Raw genomic sequence first — 21148 nt, 5'->3', positions numbered from 1 at the left:
GAATTCTCACTTGCTCTCCTATCTTGCAACAATTCAGCTCCGGGAATTGATAAAATAAAATTTAACTTGTTGAAAAACCTTCCGGATGCCGCCAAATTTCGCTTGTTAAATTTATTTAATCAATTCTTGGAGCACAACATTGTTCCCCAAGATTGGAGACAAGTAAGAGTCATTGCTATCCAAAAGCCCGGAAAACCAGCTTCTGATCCCAATTCGTACCGTCCAATAGCGATGTTGTCTTGTATACGCAAATTGATGGAGAAAATGATTTTGTTCCGATTGGATAAGTGGATGGAAACAAATGGCCTCCTTTCAGATACTCAATTTGGGTTTCGAAGGGGTAAAGGGACAAACGATTGTCTTGCTTTGCTGTCTTCAGAGATACAAATGGCGTATGCGAAACGTGAGCAAATGGCTTCAGTGTTTCTAGACATAAAGGGAGCTTTTGATGCTGTCTCAATAGAGGTTTTGTCAGACAAATTGCACTCCCGAGGTCTGCCTCCACTATTGAACAACATCTTATACAGCTTGCTTTGTGAGAAACATCTGAACTTTGCTCACGGAGATATTGCAATTAGAAGAACCTCTTACATGGGCCTCCCACAGGGTTCATGTTTGAGTCCACTTTTGTACAACTTTTACGTGAGCGACATCGACAGTTGTCTCTCTGAAGGCTGCACTCTAAGACAACTTGCAGATGATGGCGTGGTGTCTGTCACAGGATCTACTGAGTCTCATCTGCACAGACCTTTACAAGATACTTTAGACAGATTGTCAACCTGGGCTTTGGGACTTGGGATTGAGTTTTCTCCACAGAAAACGGAGATGGTTGTTTTCTCTAAGAAGCGTAGACCTGCTCAACCTAAGCTTCATCTCCTAGGCAGAACGATCACTCAATCGAGGTGTTTTAAGTATCTTGGGGTTTGGTTTGATTCCAAGTGTACCTGGAGAGCCCATATTGAGTATCTGAAAGGAAAATGCCAACAAAGAATCAATTTTCTCCGATCAATCACTGGCACCTGGTGGGGAGCCCATCCTGAAGATCTTATAAAACTGTACCGTACAACGATTCTCTCAGTGATGGAATATGGCAGTTTCTGTTTCCAATCAACTGCTAAAACGCACCTCATCAAACTCGAGCGTATTCAATATCGATGTCTACGAATAGCATTGGGTTGTATGCCCTCAACGCATACCATGAGTCTCGAAGTTTTGGCAGGTATACTTCCACTGAAAGATCGATTTTATTCACTATCTCTCCGGTTCCTCATCAGGTGTGAGGTCATGAACCCATTGGTGATTGCAAATTTCGAGAAGCTCCTTGAGCAAAATTTTCAAACAAGATATAGGGCTGTATATCATGAATTCATGTCTATGCAGGTTAATCCTTCATCGTATTCTTCCATCCGTGTTTTTCTCCCTGATTACGACATTTCCTCTGTCCAGTTTGATTTGTCCATGCAGCAGGAAATCCGCGGGATCCCTGAACAACACCGTCCCTTCGTTGTTCCAAGGATTTTTTATGCAAAGTATGGACACGTCAATGCTGAAAAAATGTACTTTACTGATGGATCTCTTATAAACGAGTGTACCGGGTTTGGAGTGTACAATCAAATATCCTGTGCATCTTATAGTCTGCAATCTCCATGCTCCGTGTATATCGCTGAATTAGCAGCCATTCATTGGTCACTGGATAACATAGCCACGCGAACCGTTGAACACTATTTCATTGTAACGGACAGTCTCAGCTCAGTTGAGGCTATTCGTTCAATAAAGCCCGGAAAGCACTCGCCGTACTTCCTTGAGAAGATACGGATAACGTTGAGTGCTTTATCAAGACGCTGCTTTAGCATCACCTTCGTCTGGGTTCCTTCACATTGCTCGATAGTGGGCAATGAGAAGGCAGACTCACTAGCGAAGGTGGGTGCAACTGAAGGCGATATTTATCAGCGTCAAATTGCCTTCAATGAGTTCTATTTTTTGATTCGTCGAAACGCTCTCGTCAACTGGCAGCGCAAATGGTACGAAGATGAGAAGGGCCGCTGGCTCCACTCGATTATTCCAAAGGTAAGCCTCAAACCCTGGTTTAATAGGTTGGACCTGAGTCGGGATTTTATTCGTATATTCTCCCGTCTCATGTCCAATCATTATTCCATGGATGCGGTACTCTATCGTTTAAATATTGCTGGCAGCAATTTGTGTGGCTGTGGCCAAGGTTACCACGACATCGAGCATATCGTTTGGTCATGTGAGGTCCATCTAGCCGCCAGAGCGGATTTATTGGACTCCCTTCGGGCCCGAGGGAAACCACCCTACACCCCAGTAAGAGATGTATTAGCTGCGATAGACCTTGATTACATGTTCGAAATCTACCTCTTCTTGAAAGCTATCAACCTCTGTCTTTAAACAATCCTTTACTATTTTCCCTATATCTATTCTAGTTCTTAACAATGAATTGTAAATACAAAAAAAAAAACAGACTTTGGCTCCTTAAAACCTTCGGTATGAGCCGTTTCAAATAAACGATTTATAAAAAAAAAAAAAAACATCATCCACCTTGGCCGATGCGCTGTCCAATGTAGTCGTGCTGGACGAGTTGCCGTTGCCGACTCGACAAGCTTCCATCGAAGCGGAGCCTTGTTCCGTTCTGTTTCAGACCAGTTTCGAAACTACAATTTCGAGGATCGCAGAGTTCGTAACCGGAATTGTAAATTCATCAAGAACGACGAACTTTAATTTGGTAAGATTTTTTTAAATCTCAGTTCTCAAAGTTTGCTAAACAAAAATTTATTACTTCCAGAATCAACTTTGGACGAAGGAAAAAAAGATGCCTTTATGTATGCACCTGGCGGTGCTGCTCCCGAGCAAAACGCTGTCAAAATCCAACGACCAACCTAAACGGGTGAAAAGGTAAACAAACTTATTTTGTACTCCCAGCGGAAGGCAGTCGAAGCCTTTTCCGGGGAAGTTGAAATTCTGACTCCCGGTAAATTTACGAATCGCGTTTAAGAACGATAACAGTACCTACTAGCGAATAGCCCAATTCCTCAAATTAATGTTCGTGGGCAATCAGAATGAACCAACGAGAAAATCATCAGCTTATCTGGAGGTGGTGCTGTTCTTTAGTGATATGCGAATTCCCTAATTCCATGCAAGTGGCTGCTATCCAGCGCCCAAGTGATCGATCCCCAGGCGTATCTGATTCGTATCACCATTCGGAAGGACCACGTGAAGTACATCAACGAATTTTCCCGGCGGAATGTGAAAAGTACCTATTAGGCTGACTTTTGGAACGCTGACCAGAATCAGGACTGCTGAGTGGCTGGAAAATCCACACATCATTGACAATAGCCAGGTTTACATGAAAAAAATGTTTCAAGATGAGTTGAAATTTCATCTTTAGAAGCCGTGACAATTCAAGGTATATTCCGAGTCTTAGACGGATAATTCTTTCCTTTTGCCCAATCATACTTGGTGGCTTGCTTGCCTTTTTTCCTTTGAATCCGCTGCTCAAAAAATGTCAGGAACCTTGGCAGGAAACAGACATCTGGGCCCAGAGAAGGCGAGCAAAACTAATTTTTGTTACACGACGTGAAAAGGAACAGTTTTTGAATAACATGACCGAGTACTACCAACGGAAAGACTTCTCCGAGGGCAAGGGATTCATATTTCGAATGTTTACGGATGCTTCACATCATGCCGGAGAGGATTTCTAAGAAAAGCCGGTTAATGGTCACCTTGCAGAAATGTTGGTAAATAGGGTAACGGACTTATTTTGGACCAGGTACATATTTTGGACCACCTTGCAGCTTTTTTCCAATTTTCCTCTCATAAATCATGTTAAACATGAAACTTTTGAACAAATATAGTTGAAGCTACTTCTAATGATTCCAATCATATCTAAGATTCCATTTAAATATGCTGATAAGGGATAGAAAATTGAAAATAAAGTTTTGATTTTTCGCTGTTGTTCCAAATCAAGTCCATTTCAGGAGGACGTGCCATTATTAAAGTCAACTTCCAAGAAGTTTTCTGCCTATCTGTGATGAATTTAACAACATCAATCATGTTCACAGTTATGATTAAACACTTGAAAACAAGTTTGCAAGCTCGAAGGACCAAAAAAACTTGTTTTCGTAGTAATTTGACCCATGTCGAAAATAGGTCCTACTTAATTCCTCAAGGACCTATTTTGGACCACCCAACATAACCTGAGTATTAAACCGGCTGTTAAATGTTCATGAACGTAATAAAACGTTGTACGTTGTACATTATATGAAAAAAATAATGCACACTATTTCAACCGCTTATAATAAATAAATTTTTGAGATTTTGGCATTATTTTATTCAATCAACTCGCTAAAGTCCAAACCCGCCTTTAGACGAAGTTCACTTCAATCGGCATAAAACCAAACTAATAATTGTTTTAACTGTTTTTTCAAGCACTATGCTTCAAACAACGTTAATCTTACAATCTACATTAATGGCAACTGTTTGATAGATAGGCAGTTTTCAAAAGCTACAGCTTAAAGAAGCTTTAAAACATGAAAAAAACTGGAAATTCTCCAATTTTTTTTATTTTCAATATTTGTGATGCTTCATGAAACATTATTGCAAGTTTTGTCTAAAAGTTACAACCATACAGGGTTGATTTTCGAGAAATTAAAAACTTGGTTAGGTATACGAGACGAAACATTAACCCCTTCTAAAGTAGGGGTTGTGAAAAAACGACAACAAATCGGAAAATAAATGTGGACCTAATTAAGTTTAATATTTGTAAGAGTTGAAATACCTCAGTTAATATTAGAACAATTTTAACAGATAATATATTCAATTATAGCTATGAGATAGATTACACATGATTCAAACGTTAGAAAAAAATGGTTTAAATGTGTAAATATTTCAATCGAAAAGTACTAAAAATCTTGTTTTTGAGCCCCTGTGGTTATGCAATTTTTGAAAATATAATTGTTGAAGAAATTACGATCACGATAATTTTTTTCGTATAACAAAAGTTGTTTCGAAGATAAAACTGAACTTTTGTGAAATTTTCAGCGAAAAAATAACTGGCTTTTAGATGGTTTAAAAGATTGCATAATTCTCGCACATTTTTATCTTTTTTGAATCTATGTATTCTACAGAACTGAGGCTAAATCAAATCCACTAAGGTTCTGGAAGTCAAAATGCATCAATTGATGTCGCGAAGTTGAAGATGTCAGACTTTCTCAACTTTTCATTGGATCGCCGGAAGGAGATTTGCTTTCTAAGAATTGATCTTTAAGATTAGCTTACTGGCCAGTATTTAACACTACAGAAAAAATTTCGTTGAGATTGCAGTGTGCGGTCGAAATTTTCAAAACATTTAAAACACACTATATCACGGGAGAGTTTTTCTGTTTTTACTCTATTCTTATCGAAAATTACTTTTTTAAAGCAGAAGAAGTTGTAGAAAAATATAGATTGTTGGAGTAGGAAATATTCAAACAAGTGTACCTAAATAGGGGCTGGGGAAAAATTTAAGAAAGATAGCTCAGTAATGAATTAACATGAACAAAAAAAAACTTGACTACAAGAATAAGAAAGAAAAAGATTAACTGAATTATTCGTATAATTGCGCATCAACCACTAGCGTCAATATAGCAAAATTTAGAAAAAAAATCTTATTTAGTTTAAGGGTGGTCCAAAATAGGTCCAAAGGGTGGTCCAAAATAGAAACCTGGTGGTCCAAAATACCGACCACAGTAATTATCGAAGAAAGTAGTTTTTGGGCTTAAATCTTGTTACATTGCAACAAACAACGATATGTTTCGATAGAAAAAGCCTTGATCTTTGTAATGAACGGATAAAGCAGTTAAAAATTGTAACATGTACTTTTTTATTTCAGAAAATAGCCTAGCCACTTCCCAAAGCGGTCCAAAATTGGTCCGTTACCCTACTAATTTTTTTTATTGTATGATAAAATCACTGACCATAATTAAAGCATGTTTTTTTCTAGACGAAATTTACTGTTGCCCACAGTCTGGTCATGATTATCTAACGGACTTCAATCTGTACTACCATGTGCTGGAAAAAAAGAACGGCCGAGGAAAGCTCCAACTGCTGGCACATCTGTCAAAGTTACGAAACATGAGCTGTACAATTTATAAGTTTTCCGTTTAGGATACGGAGGAAATTCAACCCAGTTAATGCAACGGGACGTCAAAGTTCATTCGTATCATACAGCGGAGAAAAACATGCCAGTTTTGACCATTGCTTTCGGAATATGTATTGATAAACCGGATGTGCGATTTGTTACTCTTCATTATTAATTTAGAGGTTTCGGACACGGTCTGGAAAGAGGTGTTGTTCGGTCGAGAGCAGGAATCGAAAGAGACCCTTTTTTATTCATGTGTTTGACACGTACTTAAACATTTGACGTTTCGTCTTTTATAGCACAGTGTAAAAAGATAACACTCAAAACTGAGTTAAATACTACAGTTCTTCCTTCTTTAGATGATTTATAATAAAAAGGTTTAACTATCAAAATTCGAAAGGATTAACAAAGTGATTTGAATCCAGTAAATTCAGAAATTCATTTTAGAACAATTCTTCAAACTAATAATAATAATATTGATCATGTTTCTTCTCTCGTTTTCTTCGTTTCGATCTTCTTAAATTACTTCTCGAATTTTCCGCTACGTTTTCCTGATCCGATGTTAATCGAGAAATTTCTGCCGGTATCTGCTCGGAATCACCGATGTCATCTGGCCTGTTTCGATCGCCAAACAAGAAAGAATCCGCTGGGAACCCGTAGAAATCCTCTGATGAATCGGAACCATCTTCATTTTCGATCGCCTCTTGCGAGACAAAAACTGTTTCGCCTTTTTGTACCTGTAAACTGTCGCTCCGCTCCACATAATCATCCTCTCGTCTGCGCTTAAAGGATCGAACCTCCGGGCAAAGATCTGATACGATTACCGCCCCTGTTCGTTTTCGATTCTTTTCGGCCAAACGCAATTGCTGCCTGTGTGCCAGGACCAATCTGCCGCTGAGTGAAACCTGGAAAACGTTGGATGAAATTTTTTTAATAAATTTTGCAATTATCCAACGTTTTACGTCTGTAGTTTTGGGGTTTTTGTAGTATACAGGTTCTCCTGCTTTAAGGTTTGTAAATGGATCATCTAACAATGTATTAGTACGTTTGTTAACATCTTCACCTTTTGAAGGTTGCGTTAAATGCATTTTAAAACTATTTTTAGGATTCAGTAGGTCAATAAGTGTCTTCGGTTTAAAGTTGAGTATGTTTTCTGAAGGGAAGTTACCTGATTTAAGACATGTATTTCTATAGTTAAAGAGAAAATACTGAACCTTCTCTTCAGTATCCATTTTTTGCATATTTTTGTCCAGTAGAAACTTCTTGAAAACTTCTTTTACTAAACGTACCAATCTTTCTGCCTGTCCGTTGCTTTGAGGGTTATAAGGAGGGCTTTTAAGGACTTGGATACCTTGTTTTTCTAAGAATTGCGTAAAATATCGCGAATTAAAGGGTGGCCCTCCATCTGTGACTACTACATCGGGTAATCCAAATCTGGCAAAAACTGTCAAAAATTTGTGCAAAACTTGTTTACAATCGGTTCCAAAACGCATGTAGTCTAGTTCTAGCCATTTCGAAAAACTATCTATTATCACAAGAAATACTTTTTGCTGAAAATAGAAAAAATCCGCGTGAAGTCTACTAAAAGGTCGATTTACAGGTATCCAACTATTTTCTGTTTTAGGTCGATGAACAATGACCATTTGATTACAAATTAAGCATGATTTAACAAAACTCTCAATGTCCTGATTCAATCCGAACCAATAAACACTTCTGCGGGCTAGTTGTTTAATTTTTATAATTCCGATGTGATTCTGATGCAAAATTTCTAGAACACTTCTTTGTAACGAGGAAGGAATGATAACTCTTTCTTGAAACAGAATACAACCATCGAGTTCCTCTAAGTCTTGATAATGAGCATAAATGTCTCTGAAACCTCGCTCTATTTTAGTAGGCCAACCATTTGATATGTAACGTTTCAATTTTTGTAAAAAGGTATCATTCGCCGTCTCTTTGGAAATTGTCTTATAATCAATTGGAAAACCGGACGAAAAGTTTAAGCTTTTAATAAATTCGCGTTGCAATGATTTGGGAACTTCTTGTTGGAGTGGAAAACGGGAACAAAAATCTGCGTTACCCATTTTTGTTGATGGCCTGTAAACAATGTCAAAGTCGTAAATGTTCAACTCCATGACGTAACGTTGTAATCTCGTTACAAACATTGTGTTATTACCTTCCCGTCCAAAGATTCCAATCAAAGGTTTATGGTCCGTGTAAACCGTAAATTTCTTTCCATATAGAAATTTGTGGAATTTTTTTATTGTCGTAACAACAGCCAAAGCTTCTAAGTGTAATATAGGGTATGATTGTTGAGCTTTAGTTAACGTAAAAGAAGTAAAAGCTATGGGTTTTTCAACACCATTAACAACATGTGCAATCACTCCACCAATGCCATAATTACATGCGTCCGAAACTACTACGATCGGTTTATCAGGGTCAAAAAACTCCAGAAGATTAGAGTTCAACAAATAGTTTTTACTATTGGAAAAAGCTCTTTCGCATTCAGCATTCCATTGAAAATGAACATTTTTCTTTAATAATTTATATAAACAACTGAGTTTTGCTGACAAATGTGGAATAAATTTTCCATAGAAATTAAGCAATCCTAAAAATGCCTTTAATTCCGTAATATTTCTAGGAGACTTCGCTTTACTTATAGTTTCAATTTTCTGCGGACAAGGCTTTAAACCATCGCTAGACAAAACATGACCAAGAAAAGGTAAAGAAGAAACAAAAAACTTGCATTTCTTAAAATTCACCTTGATATTTGCTTTAGTCAATCTTTCTAAAACAACATAAAGTTTCTTTTTACAGTCTTCAAAATTTACCCCTGCTATTAAAACGTCATCTAAATAGCAAAACACCATTGATAAATTTTTTAAAATTTGATCCATTATTTTTTGAAAAATGGAAGCAGAGGATGACGCACCCTGAGGCAACCGATTGTAACAAAAAAGTCCCTTTATAGTGTTTATTGTCATAAATTTTCTGGATTTCTTTGTTAATAAGAGTTGGGTATAGGCTCCTGCAAGATCCAATGAGCAAAATACTTTAGCTCCAGCCAAAGAAGCAAATAAATCTTGCGCTACCGGAAGTGGATATGTATTAGGTATTATTAATTTATTGATTGATACTTTGCAATCAATAACTAAACGGATGTCATTATCCTTCTTCATCACCGCAATCACAGGAGAAGCCCACTCACTCACCTCAACAGGAGTGATAACTCCCTCCTTCTCAAGAAAATCCAGATGATCAATAACTTTTTGCCTCAAACGTAAAGGAACCCCATACGCCTTTTTGAATATTGGTCTATCTTCCTTCAAAAACAACTCTGCTTTGTAACCGACTATAGGATCCGAAAATGTTTTATTGAAAATATGTTGAAACTTACATTTGATATCTTCCACCACCTCACCAATTCTTACATTGGTAGATATCTGGTTCACCGAAGAGAATGTAAATGTGGCTCTCCAACCTGAGAAAAAAACATCAAGCCATTTGCGGCCAAAAAGAGGAGTAATTCTTCGTAAATTTTGATTATTTCTCAGCACAACTAATTCTAGGTTGTTCCTTCCAAGGCCCTGCATGAAGACTTCTACCTTCACCACACCCAAAACCTGGAGTTTAGCGCCATCCACAACAACCAGCTGATTTTTGTACGGCGCTAGATGCAAATGGCCCAGAATCTGCTTAAAATCGTTCTCATCAATAACCGACACCGCCGAACCGCTATCAATTTCCATTCGTAAATTACAACCTTCAATCTGAACCTCTACCACACAAGGTTCACTGATTTTATTAATAGAAGTAATCTGCATGCATGTTTCCTCATCTGACTCCGATTCACTGGTTTTTACTTCTTCTCGAAGCCGTTTGAAATAGTCTGTGCTACTCGACGTCTGTGCTACTGGACTTGATACAAAATTAACACGTAAATTCCTTTTTTTATTTCTTAATTCGTAACAATATTTTTTAGTGTGCCCAGTTTTGTTACAAAAAGTACAGTAGAACGAACGCCGGCTACCAGAAATAGAGCGACTTCTACTTCGGTTGCGATTGTTGCGGAAATTACGATTTCTATTATCAGGAGATCTAACCTCGCGATTCCTTGATCGGTGATCTGAATTAAAAACATTCCTTTCTTTAGTATCCACATTAGCAACAACAGTTAATCGCCTATCATTAATTTCGCGAGCTCTTATTCCCGCGCTCTCAGTGTTGACGATAATTTTCTCAACTCGTGCTAATGTCAAATCCTCAAGTTCCAGTAGTTTTTGTTGAACATCTTTATCATAAACGCCCATTACTAATTTATCACGGATCGCCGTGTCTTTAAAATCACCGAAAGCACAACTTTCAGCTTGTAATTTTACGTTAAGTATAAAATCCTCCGCCTTCTGACTTTCCTCTTGCGCCATAATATAGAATTTGTAACGTTGAAACATATCTGTTTCAACCTTTTTTTTTTTTTTTATAATTAATCATTTATTTTTCGTTAATGAAGGCTCATATGCCAGTTGGCCTAAGGAGCCGAGTGTCTTTTGTGGAGGGAAAAAGCCCGTTTGAGTGTGGCTCAAGTCAAACAGTTCGTAAACCGGATAGAGCCCTTCTCAAATGGGCGCAAAAACCTCGCATAACGTTATAAATCTTGGAATTTATAATTTTAACATGGAATTATTTAATGAATCAACTGGTAGAGTTCTTTTTCTGTGGAAAGAGTCCGTTCGTCCGGGGTATCCGTTGGGTGATGTTTCTTGGGTGTCGGGTGCTTGTTCGACATTGCACTCCTCGATGATCTGTCTGGTCTCCCTCCGAGCGTCCATCGTTTGAAACCCTAGTACCAGCATTAGCTCGAAGAAAAGGAGAAAAACGAAAGAGAGAAAATTGAAAATTGTATTAGTTTGAGGAATAATCAAGAAGATAAATATATTTTAAATGATAGTTTTATTCACAGATACAGATTATATTTTGATTCTAAATTTGAATACTGTTGGTTTTTAAAAACTCATAAATTATATTCATGAAGTCTAGATCTTGTTTTGCCAATATGTCTCGAATAAGTGTTTCTGAACGTCCGTTTAGTCGAAGTGTGGCTAGCAATTTCTGTCGCGTGTCGTTATGTCGTGGACATGACCACACAATGTGATCGATGTCTTCATAGTCCTTTTTGCACTCACATAGATTTGTGTCTGACATATTTATTCTAAAGTGATGTGCATTGGATTTATAGTGATTTGCCATCAGGCGGGACATCACGCGTATAAAATCTCTTGTTAGGTCAAGTCCTTTAAACCATGGTTTAGTGCCAACTTTAGGACGAATTGTATAGAATAGTCTCCCTTTGTCACTAGTGTCCCACTGCTTTTGCCATTCGGATAGGGCTAGTTGTTTAGCAAGTTGGAAGTATTCATGGTACGCAATTGGCCTATCTATCTCCTCTCCTTCGATCGCACCTTTCTTGGCCAGTTCATCTGCCTTTTCGTTCCCAGGAATTCTACAATGTGATGGTACCCACACGAAAGTTATGTCATACAGTTTATCCCCTAGCATGGTCAGTTGTTTTCGTATTTCTTTGAGGAAATGCAGATTTTGTACTTTTTGTCTAAAGCATTTTACCGCCTCTATTGAGCTGAGACTATCAGTGAAGATGTAAAAGTTATTTGTCGGTAAGCTACTAACAAGTTGAAGGGCTCGATTAATTGCTGCCAATTCTGCAACAAACACTGATGAAGGGTTATTTAGCTTATAGAATTCAGAGCGATCAGCATGTATGATACCAAATCCTGTATCTCCTTTGATGCTTGAACCATCAGTGTATATTGTCAGGTTAGTATCTATATGACCATATTTATTGGCGAATAAGGCTGGTATTACTGTGCGTCTCAGATTATCTGGAATATTGTGAATTTCTTCCTTCATGGAAAGGTCGAACGTAACGTGATCGTTTCTCAAGTCGATGTTGACCAGATGAGAAGAGAGATCACTGGGATTTACATTATATTCTTTAAAGTGTAGATAGGTCCTTAAGTACTTTGACTGTGGATTCGACTGGAGCATTCTTTCGAAATTGTCTATAATTAATGGATTTTGAACTGTTGAGCGAATGAGAAATCTTAATGCAAGTTCTGAAAATCGACATTTTAAGGGAAGCACCCCAGCTAGTACTTCAAGGCTTTTTGTGTGTGTGGAATGCATGCTTCCCAGCGCTATACGAAGACACCGATACTGGATCCTTTCTAGTTTTACAAGGTGAGTGTCAGCGGTGTCCTTGAAGCAAAAACTCCCGTACTCCAACACTGATAATATAGTGGTTTTATATAAAACTATTAACGATTCTGGGTGTGCTCCCCACCATGTTCCAGTGATGGTTCTCAGAAAGTTAATCCTGGGTTGACATTTTTGTTTCAAATACTCTATTTGGCTTCTCCATTTACATTTTGAATCGAAAATAACTCCAAGGTATTTATGTGACAAAGTTTGTATAACCCTTTTTCCCATTAGTGCTAAATCTAAGGTCGTGGGGTTGTGTCTTCTAGAAAATACCAGAAGCTTCGTCTTTTCCGGTGAAAACTCAGTGCCTAATTGATTTGCCCAAGTGGCCAAACAGTCTAAAGTGTTCTGCAAGGATCTTTGCATGATGTTAGAACCAGTAATAGTGATCACAGCATCGTCTGCCAGCTGCAATAACCTACAAGAACCTTTAAGGCACTCGTCAATGTCGCTTACATAGATGTTGTAGAGGGTTGGGCTCAGACAAGATCCTTGAGGGATGCCCATGCAGCTAACCCGTTTTATCGATGTCGAGCCATATTGAAAGTACATATGTTTTTCCCGCAATAGGTTGGTAAGGAAATTGTTGAGGATAGGCGAGAGACCTTTCTGATGCAACTTGTTCGAAAGAACTACCAGGGATACATTGTCGAACGCACCTTTGATGTCCAGAAAAACGGATGCCATCTCTTGTTTGGATTCAAACGCAATCTGTGCCTGTGTTGATAATAATCCCAGACAATCCGATGTTCCTCTACCCCTGCGAAAACCGAATTGGGTGTTTGAAAGTAGTTGATTTCTCTCTGCCCATTCGTCCAGTCGGTTGAGTATCATTTTCTCTAAAACCTTCCTTAAGCAGGAAAGCATGGCTATTGGTCTGTAGGAGTTAGGATCCGAAGTGGGTTTCCCTGGTTTTTGAACTGCGATCACACGTACTTGGCGCCATTCTTGGGGAATAAGGTTCAACCTAAATAGTGTATTGAATAATTTTAATAGGCGCACCTTCGCAGGATCTGGTAAGTTTTTGAGTAAGCTAAATTTGATACCGTCTAGTCCTGGGGAGCTGTTGTTACATGATAGTAACGCCATTGAGAATTCAATCATTGTGAAAGTTGTTTCGTTTGGATCTTCGTCGGATGGGAACCAAGTCATTTCGGGGGGAAACGGAGTCCGGGCAGATTTTTTTAGCGAATTGGTGTACCCACCTTTCGGAATGTTCGACGTCTTCGTTAGGTGGTACGTGATTTCGCAAACTTCTAGCTGTATTCCATAGCGTAGACATGGCCGTGTCCTTCGATAAACCTTCCACAAAGCATCTCCAGTAACCTTGTTTCTTTTTGGCACAAAGACGTTTGAGTCTGAGTTCCAAAGCTTGGTATCGGTTGAAATCAATGATGGAGCCATGTTTACGGAATGTTTTGAATGCCTCAGTTTTAGACCTGTATATATCGGTGCACTCCCTGTCCCACCAAGGCGCTGAAGGCAATTTTTTAGAAGTGCGTATTGATGGTTTTTTTTGTGCTTCGATTGCACTATCGTAAACAGATGATGCAATGAAGCTGTACTCCTCTAAGGGATCCATTTCTCCTACTGCTTCGATACGTTCCAACACGCGTTGTTTGAATTTGTTCCAATCGATGTAGCGAGTCAAATCATTACTTTTTTCGTTATGATAGTCTCTGTGGCATTCTTCATGGATCTCGATGAGTATCGGTAGATGATCACTTCCATGCGGATCTTGTAGAACCTTCCATCTGCAATCCAAGGCTAGGGAAGTTGAACAGAGAGACAAGTCTATTCGACTTTCCCTGTTAGGTGGCCTAGGTATCCGCGTAGCTTCGCCGGTGTTGAGTATTGTCATATGGTATGTGTCGCAAAGCTCGTATATTAAAGCAGCTCTGGCATCATCTCTTGGTTCACCCCATACAATCCCATGGGAGTTGAAATCTCCGAGAATTAGTCGGGGTTCAGGTAAAAGCTCGGCAATATTCGAGAGTTGTTGTTCAGTTATCTTACTGCTGGGTTTGATGTATATAGATGCAATGCTAAGAACTTTACCTCTTATACGGGTCTGACATGCGACTACTTCAATTCCCTGGCTAGTAGGAAGTTGTGTTCTGCTGAAAGTGTGATGTCTTTTTATTCCTAATAAAACACCTCCATATGAGTCATTTCTGTCCAACCTTATAACATTATATCCCCGTACGGTGACGTTCGATTGATCTGAAAGCCACGTTTCCGACAATGTGAAAACGTCGCAATCTACTTCGTTTACAAGCTGTTTAAAGGATTCAATGTGAGCCATTAGACTCCTACAATTCCATTGTAGTATTTTAATATTATTTTTTAATTCTTTTTGTTTAGGCATTAATATTAATTAAATCAGAAATCAAGGGCCACTTAACAGCAATTCTTGTGCAAATGGTTTGAACAACGGGGAGCAGACGCTTGATGAACCCACAGATAGGCTCAGGAAATTCAAAAAATTGTATGATCATATCTATAATTGATGATAGAGTTATGAGTTCGTTCGAGGATGATGGGTGAATAGAAGCAGCAGGCTTAAGACCTGGAGCTGTTGAGGGGGAGTGAAAGGAGGGGATTCTTTGGAATGTAGGGATGGTATCTGGGAATTCTTTATCATATGTAGGGTCGTTTGGACAGGAGAGGGAGGATTGTTTAGGTAAGCCTTTCGCTTCGTTAATTGATTTATTCAAATTGGTACGCTTCGAAGATCCACCTTGAAATGTCTTTTTTCTCTTTGGTGCCGGCTTATCTTCAATTCGGGTGTAATTTTCTTCAGCAGAGCTATGATTTTCTTCCTCAACTTCGGGATCATCTGCTAAGGTTTCGTAGAAGTTGTGTTGTGTGCTCTTGACGATATCTGCGAACGTTTTGTTAGAGCGTTTTATTAAACTTTTTCTTAGTTTAATAGAGCGTTCCCTGTATTTTGGACATTCTTTTAATACGTGGCTGCTTCCTCCACAATGAAGACATATATTCATGACATTTTCGCAAATATCGTCCTTATGACGTCCCCCACATTTTGAACACATGATTTGATTGTTGCAGTGAGTTGACGTGTGTCCTAATTGTTGGCAATTCGAACAGATCATAATCTTCGGTCGGTACAAACGTACTGGCAAGCGAAGCTTACCAATCAGAACATAGTCCGGTAGAGCTGAACCCTTGAAGGTGAGTCGAAACGAGTTTGAAGGAACAAAAGTCTTTTTTTCCCCGTTGATCTCCATAGAGCCCATTTGACGATATTCTATAATATCGATAGCGGGGAGTCCAGGCTGTTTGAAGTACCCTCTAACTCCTCTGAGGTCATTTAATTCGAGTGATTCTTCGGTGACAACGCCGTCAATTTCAACAGAATGAGCTGGGATCCAGACACGGTACTCCGAGGAGAACGTAGTGTCCTTCGCGATCTCGTTTGCATCCTTAGCGTTGTTGACAACAACGACAATTTTGCTATTGTTGACTCGTCGGATGCTCTCTATTCCTCTATAGCGTTTTTCTAGATCCTTTGCGATTTTGACACGGTTAAGCTTGTTCTCCCCTCTTGGGCGGAAATATACAACATATTGTTTGTCGCCGTCATTAGGATACTGTCGTATACGGGTTACTGGTGTTACTTTATTAGCGAAGGTTTCCCCTGGCTGAGATGGTGACATTCCCGAAAGAAAGTTCAATCCAACAGGAGAGATTTTTCGATTTGTTTTGGGGATAGTTCCAGTTGTCATCGGATCTCTAGATAGTATTTGTTCTGCCGGGTTGGGAGGCAGAATAGAGTCGCAATCATTCCAATTTCTTTTACGACTATTTGCCGGAGCAAAATGATCGGACAAGGAGCAAGCTGAGTCACACTCTAAATCATTAAAATCTTCAAATATAGTTTGAGAAGTAACCTGGAGAGCAGACCCTCCAGGTTCCTTAACAGTTTGGTCCATATTTGGCCAACGAGCGAAAAAATTCGCCAGGGCCAGAAAAGTTATAACTCGTACAAAAAGAATAAAATAATACAGTAGAAAAAGAAGGAAGAAGATGAAAGAAAATGAACAAAACGTTTGACTTACGTTTACGTCTCTCGCCGAGCCTCTTGGTTCTCACTCCAATCCAACGTCTTTCCGGGTCCCTTCGGTACAATATCGCTTTCTTGATGGCCCCGGGTCTGTATTCAGGTGGAAGCTTCGAGAAACTCCAGATTATTTCGGAACAGTCAGAGAAACAAAGCTGTAAAGGGGAGAAAAAACAACAATTTAGCAAAATCCAACCAATGGAAGCCATTCACTCGCGCCAAAACACTGTTAATCCAAACAACGTCCGTCGCGCTCGACATCTAACGGCTGAATGATATGTTTCAACCTTGTCGAATCGTTTTTTAAGAGAAGTTATGATATCCGTATACGTTTGGGCTTGCAAATCCTGACCTGGATGAAGCAATTTTAATTCGCTATAAGTTTCTTGCCCACACATAGCCAAAAAATATGTTTTACGATCGGCATCTGCAATTTTATTGCAACGAAAAGCCCATTCCATTTGCTCCACATATTGAGCAAATGAAATGGAGTTCGGAACAAAAGGGTCAATGTTACCAATTAGCGGCATTTTGCCGAAAAATGATCAAAACAATGATTGCAATGCAATAAAACAATCAATTGTATCGCACCAGCAGTCCGAATGCACGCAATGAAGAATAAGTAAAAGAAACGTACCTGTTTTCAATAACGCCCAGCCAAAATCTGACCGAGGCCAAACGACAAACGCTTTATTTCCGGCAAGATTCCGTCCAAAGGCACAGCACAGCACAGCAAACGGCAGCAGATCGATGATGGCAACAACAGCAGCAGAATTCAACAGCAACAACAGCAACCCGGAATGTATCCCGCCGGGAAACGAACACGTGGCGTCTAATCCACTGTTTCTTGAAACAGGTTATAATTCCTTTGTTCCGTGCAAAGAATTAAAAAACACGCGCTTTTTAACTAAGGCAAACAATACTGCGGCAAACTTCCGCCGAAAAACGCCTTTTTTTTGCCTCACACACCGCGTTTACTTAAACGGAAAAAACAAAATGACGGATTTTCACTCGTCGCCACTATTAATTTAGAGGTTTCGGACACGGTCTGGAAAGAGGTGTTGTTCGGTCGAGAGCAGGAATCGAAAGAGACCCTTTTTTATTCATGTGTTTGACACGTACTTAAACATTTGACGTTTCGTCTTTTATAGCACAGTGTAAAAAGATAACACTCAAAACTGAGTTAAATACTACATTCATGAGCAAAAGAAAGAAAACTCTTACCAGAAAAATGGTCTTTCCGGGCAAGATGCAAACGAGTCCGACTTCGATGTCCCAGGAGGCTTTTCCAATGTTTACTCGATATTGAAATACTGCATCAATGGGAAAATGTAAGTATGTATTCGAATTTTCTAAGCTTAGAAAAATTACTCCAATTCTATTTGTCTTTAACTTTGGTTGTCTTCTGATTACTTTCAGCTTGTCACTTTGTGGATGTTTGTGACGATAGTCGTCAACTGTGTAATTAATCCTTTACCGAGATGTGGATTATTTGCTGAAAATCAGCACCCGTTACCAGACTGTGTTGGTTATTCTGTGTCGCGTTTAATACAAATACAACTTATTAAAAATACAAATTATTACGACTGCCCTGACGACTCCGAAAAGAAACGACTGAGTATTCAGCAAAACTGAAAAACTACTTGAAAAGAAGAACTGATCAATGAAATCATGCTGTAAAAGAAGATACATTAAGATAACCAGGATGTTCTGTTTGCTCTAAATGGAAAGGAAAGAGTGAAATTATATCAGGCGATGAGTGGTGAGTATCACAAATATTCCCTTAAGTCAAAATTTTATATTAAAATGTTTAGAATATTCATTGGGTGCTCCCCATGCTGAAAATCAAGCCTTTATTAAATCCTGCCATGTTGCCATATTAAAACTCATTTTATTCTACAGATCGTTTACCAAGCCCTTACTGTTTCGGCGGTTCTTTAAAAAGTTGGATCAAGTTTAGCTGATTGCAGTCAGGACAGTCACATGGGCCTGGATTTGTTGGTGTGCTGATAATTAGCGTTAACAAAATGAAGACGTCCTCTCGCAGTCGTTCGATCAGTGCGGATGTGCGTTATCACTGCTGATCAAAGTATAATATATTTTCCTCGCCGTATCAAAGTGGTCAATTTCGTAAACAAAGAGTGCTTCAAGCGGAGTGTTTTTTTTCTCGCTTTATGGTTCGGTCGTTAACAAAGGACTTTTTGTGCTTGGAAATTTTGATCCAGCACAGACGCCATCGCCATCTTACATCGAGGCCGTTATCATTACCACACGGCGCCTTCCTGATAGCTCCTGATAAAGCCGGGTATTGGACACCGTAGGGGCATAACTAGGCTGATCCGGATTTGAGTGCCATAACCGGGTGAATTCGGAACGGATTGATTGGTCTCGCTCTCCTTTTGACGCCGCCATCTTTCTTCAGAGGAAAACCACGTGTTTGGACAGCGGACGGTGGAAACAAAAATTAAAAGAAAAATTGTGAGTTCTTTTTTCATTCTTCCTTCACTTTACTATTTCTATTTTTTCCCTACATTAGTTTTTGAACTTAGTTTGCATCGCTCATATTTTCAACACGGAAGACATTCGTGTCTCCGTAAGAAAATATGAGCGATGGCGGGGGGTTAAACCCGTCTTCGGTGGACGAAGAGGAAGGTATGTTCGAGAATGAAGAGCATCTGGAGGATTCAGATGATGCTGGTCCCTCAAATGCTAATCATTCTCGGACGACTGTTAATTTCTCATCACCCACAGCTGACAGTGTAGCACCCCGGCTCCGAACCTACACAGATGGTACGTCTTTTTCTGGGCCATGGGTGGTTTTCATCCGGCCCAAAGCTAACGGTAAACAGCTCAACGTAGTGCAGATCACGAAAGATCTGGCTAGATGGTCCTCCGTAACCAGCGTGACTAAGGTGCGACCCAACAAGTTGCGCGTTGTCGTGGACAATCGAAAATCCGCTAATGAAATTGTTGCCAGCAAATTCATTACCTTGGAGTACCACGCCTACATTCCGTCTCGAAACGTAGAGATAGAGGGCGTGATCTCTGAAATGAGTCTGGAGGCTGGGTACGTTAAATCCCACGGCGTTGGTAAGTTTAAGAGCCTTGATTCGACTTCGGTCGAAATCTTGGACTGCCGACAACTCAACACTACCACCGTCGTAGAAGGAGTTAAAAAGTACTCGCCTTCAGCCTCATTTCGAGTGACCTTTGCGGGTACCGCCCTCCCTCACTACGTCTTGATTGACGGAGTTTTGAGGCTTCCTGTGCGGCTCTTCGTGCCTCGCCCGATGGAATGCAAAAATTGCATTAAATTGGGGCATACAGCTTCCCATTGTTGTAGCAAGAAGCGTTGCCCCAAATGCGGGGAGGTTCATGGGGATGGAGCGTGCTCAGCAATAGAACAGAAATGTGTCTATTGCGGGGGCTCACCTCATGACATCTCTTTGTGCGAGGCGTTTAAGAGCCGCTGGGATAGTCAAAGGCGCTCTTTGAAGGAACGATCAAAACGTTCCTATGCCGCCATACTAAAGGGCGCGGCGCCTCCGATCCAACCTCAGTCCTCAAACATCTTCTCAGTGCTGCCAGTTGACAACGAGGATACAACAGATGAGGAGAATCCATTTATTTTCGTAGCGAACTCACGAAAGCGTGCTAAAACGAATACCAAGACCCCCAAGATTCCGAATAAAATCCCGACGGTCAGCCCTACAACCAACATCACCAAGAAAGCGATTGCTACAGAAAAGAAGAAACAAATTCCTCCTGGATTCAGCGCGACCTTTTCACCACAGAATAAATCAACAGCAGCGGGGACCTCAAACGCCCCCATTACTGATGCAGTTTGCCCAGAATCAACTCCTCAAGCGGGACTTTTTAAGTTTTCTGACATCCTCGATGGAATTTTTTCGTTTTTCAACGTATCTGAATCTATAAAAAGCATTATTAGTGTAATGCTTCCTATTGTAAAGACACTTTTGAAGCAATTGATGCAAACTTGGCCCCTCCTTTCAGTGTTTATCTCTCTCGATGGCTAATTTACGCCCAGAGGTCGGAGATATCACTGTTATACAGTGGAATTGTCGTAGTTTAATCCCTAAATTGGATCCGTTCAAATTTCTTCTTCATGAAACTAGTTGCGATATTTTTGCCCTTTCTGAAACATGGCTTTCTTCTCAATCAAACATCTCATTCCACGATTTTAATATTATCCGTTTGGATCGCAACGATTCTTATGGAGGGGTGCTTTTGGGGATCAATAAGCGCCACTCCTTCTATAGAATCCACCTCCCTTTATCAGGAGGAATTGAAGCTGTTGCATGTCATACAACTATAAGAGGTAAGGACTTATGCGTTGTCAGTTTGTACTGGCCTCATAGAGTTGCAGTGGATCGAAATCACCTAGAGGATCTGTGCTTCCTGAGCCAAGGTTGATCCTGGGTGACTTCAATTCACATGGAACTGTCTGGGGAGAACAAATTGACGATAGTCGTTCTACTCTTATTTATGACATTTGTGATAGTTTCAATTTAACAATTTTGAACTCGGGTGAAAAAACACGGGTACCTAAACCTCCTGCAAGACAAAGTGCAATTGACCTCTCACTCTGCTCAAACTCACTATCATTGGATTGCCAGTGGAAGGTAATCTCTGATCCC

General features: G+C 39.7%; 1 protein-coding gene and 1 long non-coding RNA gene across 3 annotated transcripts; one reads left to right on the top strand and one right to left on the bottom strand.

Moving 5' to 3' along the window:
• Positions 1–2550: 2550 nt before the first annotated feature.
• LOC129739479 (uncharacterized) lies at positions 2551–6437 on the top strand. Of its 2 annotated transcripts, none has more exons than XR_008735872.1 (3): positions 2551–2740; positions 2801–3752; positions 5996–6437. It is a non-coding gene; the product is annotated as an uncharacterized LOC129739479 (long non-coding RNA). The 2 variants fall into 2 exon arrangements; XR_008735871.1 differs by having other exon boundaries at positions 5981–6436.
• Positions 6438–6594: 157 nt separating this feature from the next.
• LOC129760581 (uncharacterized) lies at positions 6595–17024 on the bottom strand. The gene is made up of 4 exons (XM_055758241.1): positions 16778–17024; positions 9528–10593; positions 9343–9482; positions 6595–7038 (listed from the first exon to the last, which is right to left on the bottom strand). Exons 1-4 carry the CDS (start codon positions 17018–17020, stop codon positions 6595–6597), a joined length of 1893 nt encoding a protein of 630 aa, XP_055614216.1. The 5' UTR covers positions 17021–17024.
• Positions 17025–21148: the final 4124 nt, after the last annotated feature.

This window comes from Uranotaenia lowii, chromosome 1 (genome assembly GCF_029784155.1).
Source record: "Uranotaenia lowii strain MFRU-FL chromosome 1, ASM2978415v1, whole genome shotgun sequence".
In the NCBI taxonomy this organism is placed as follows: domain Eukaryota; kingdom Metazoa; phylum Arthropoda; class Insecta; order Diptera; family Culicidae; genus Uranotaenia; species Uranotaenia lowii.
This window is presented reverse-complemented; position numbering and strand designations above follow the sequence as displayed.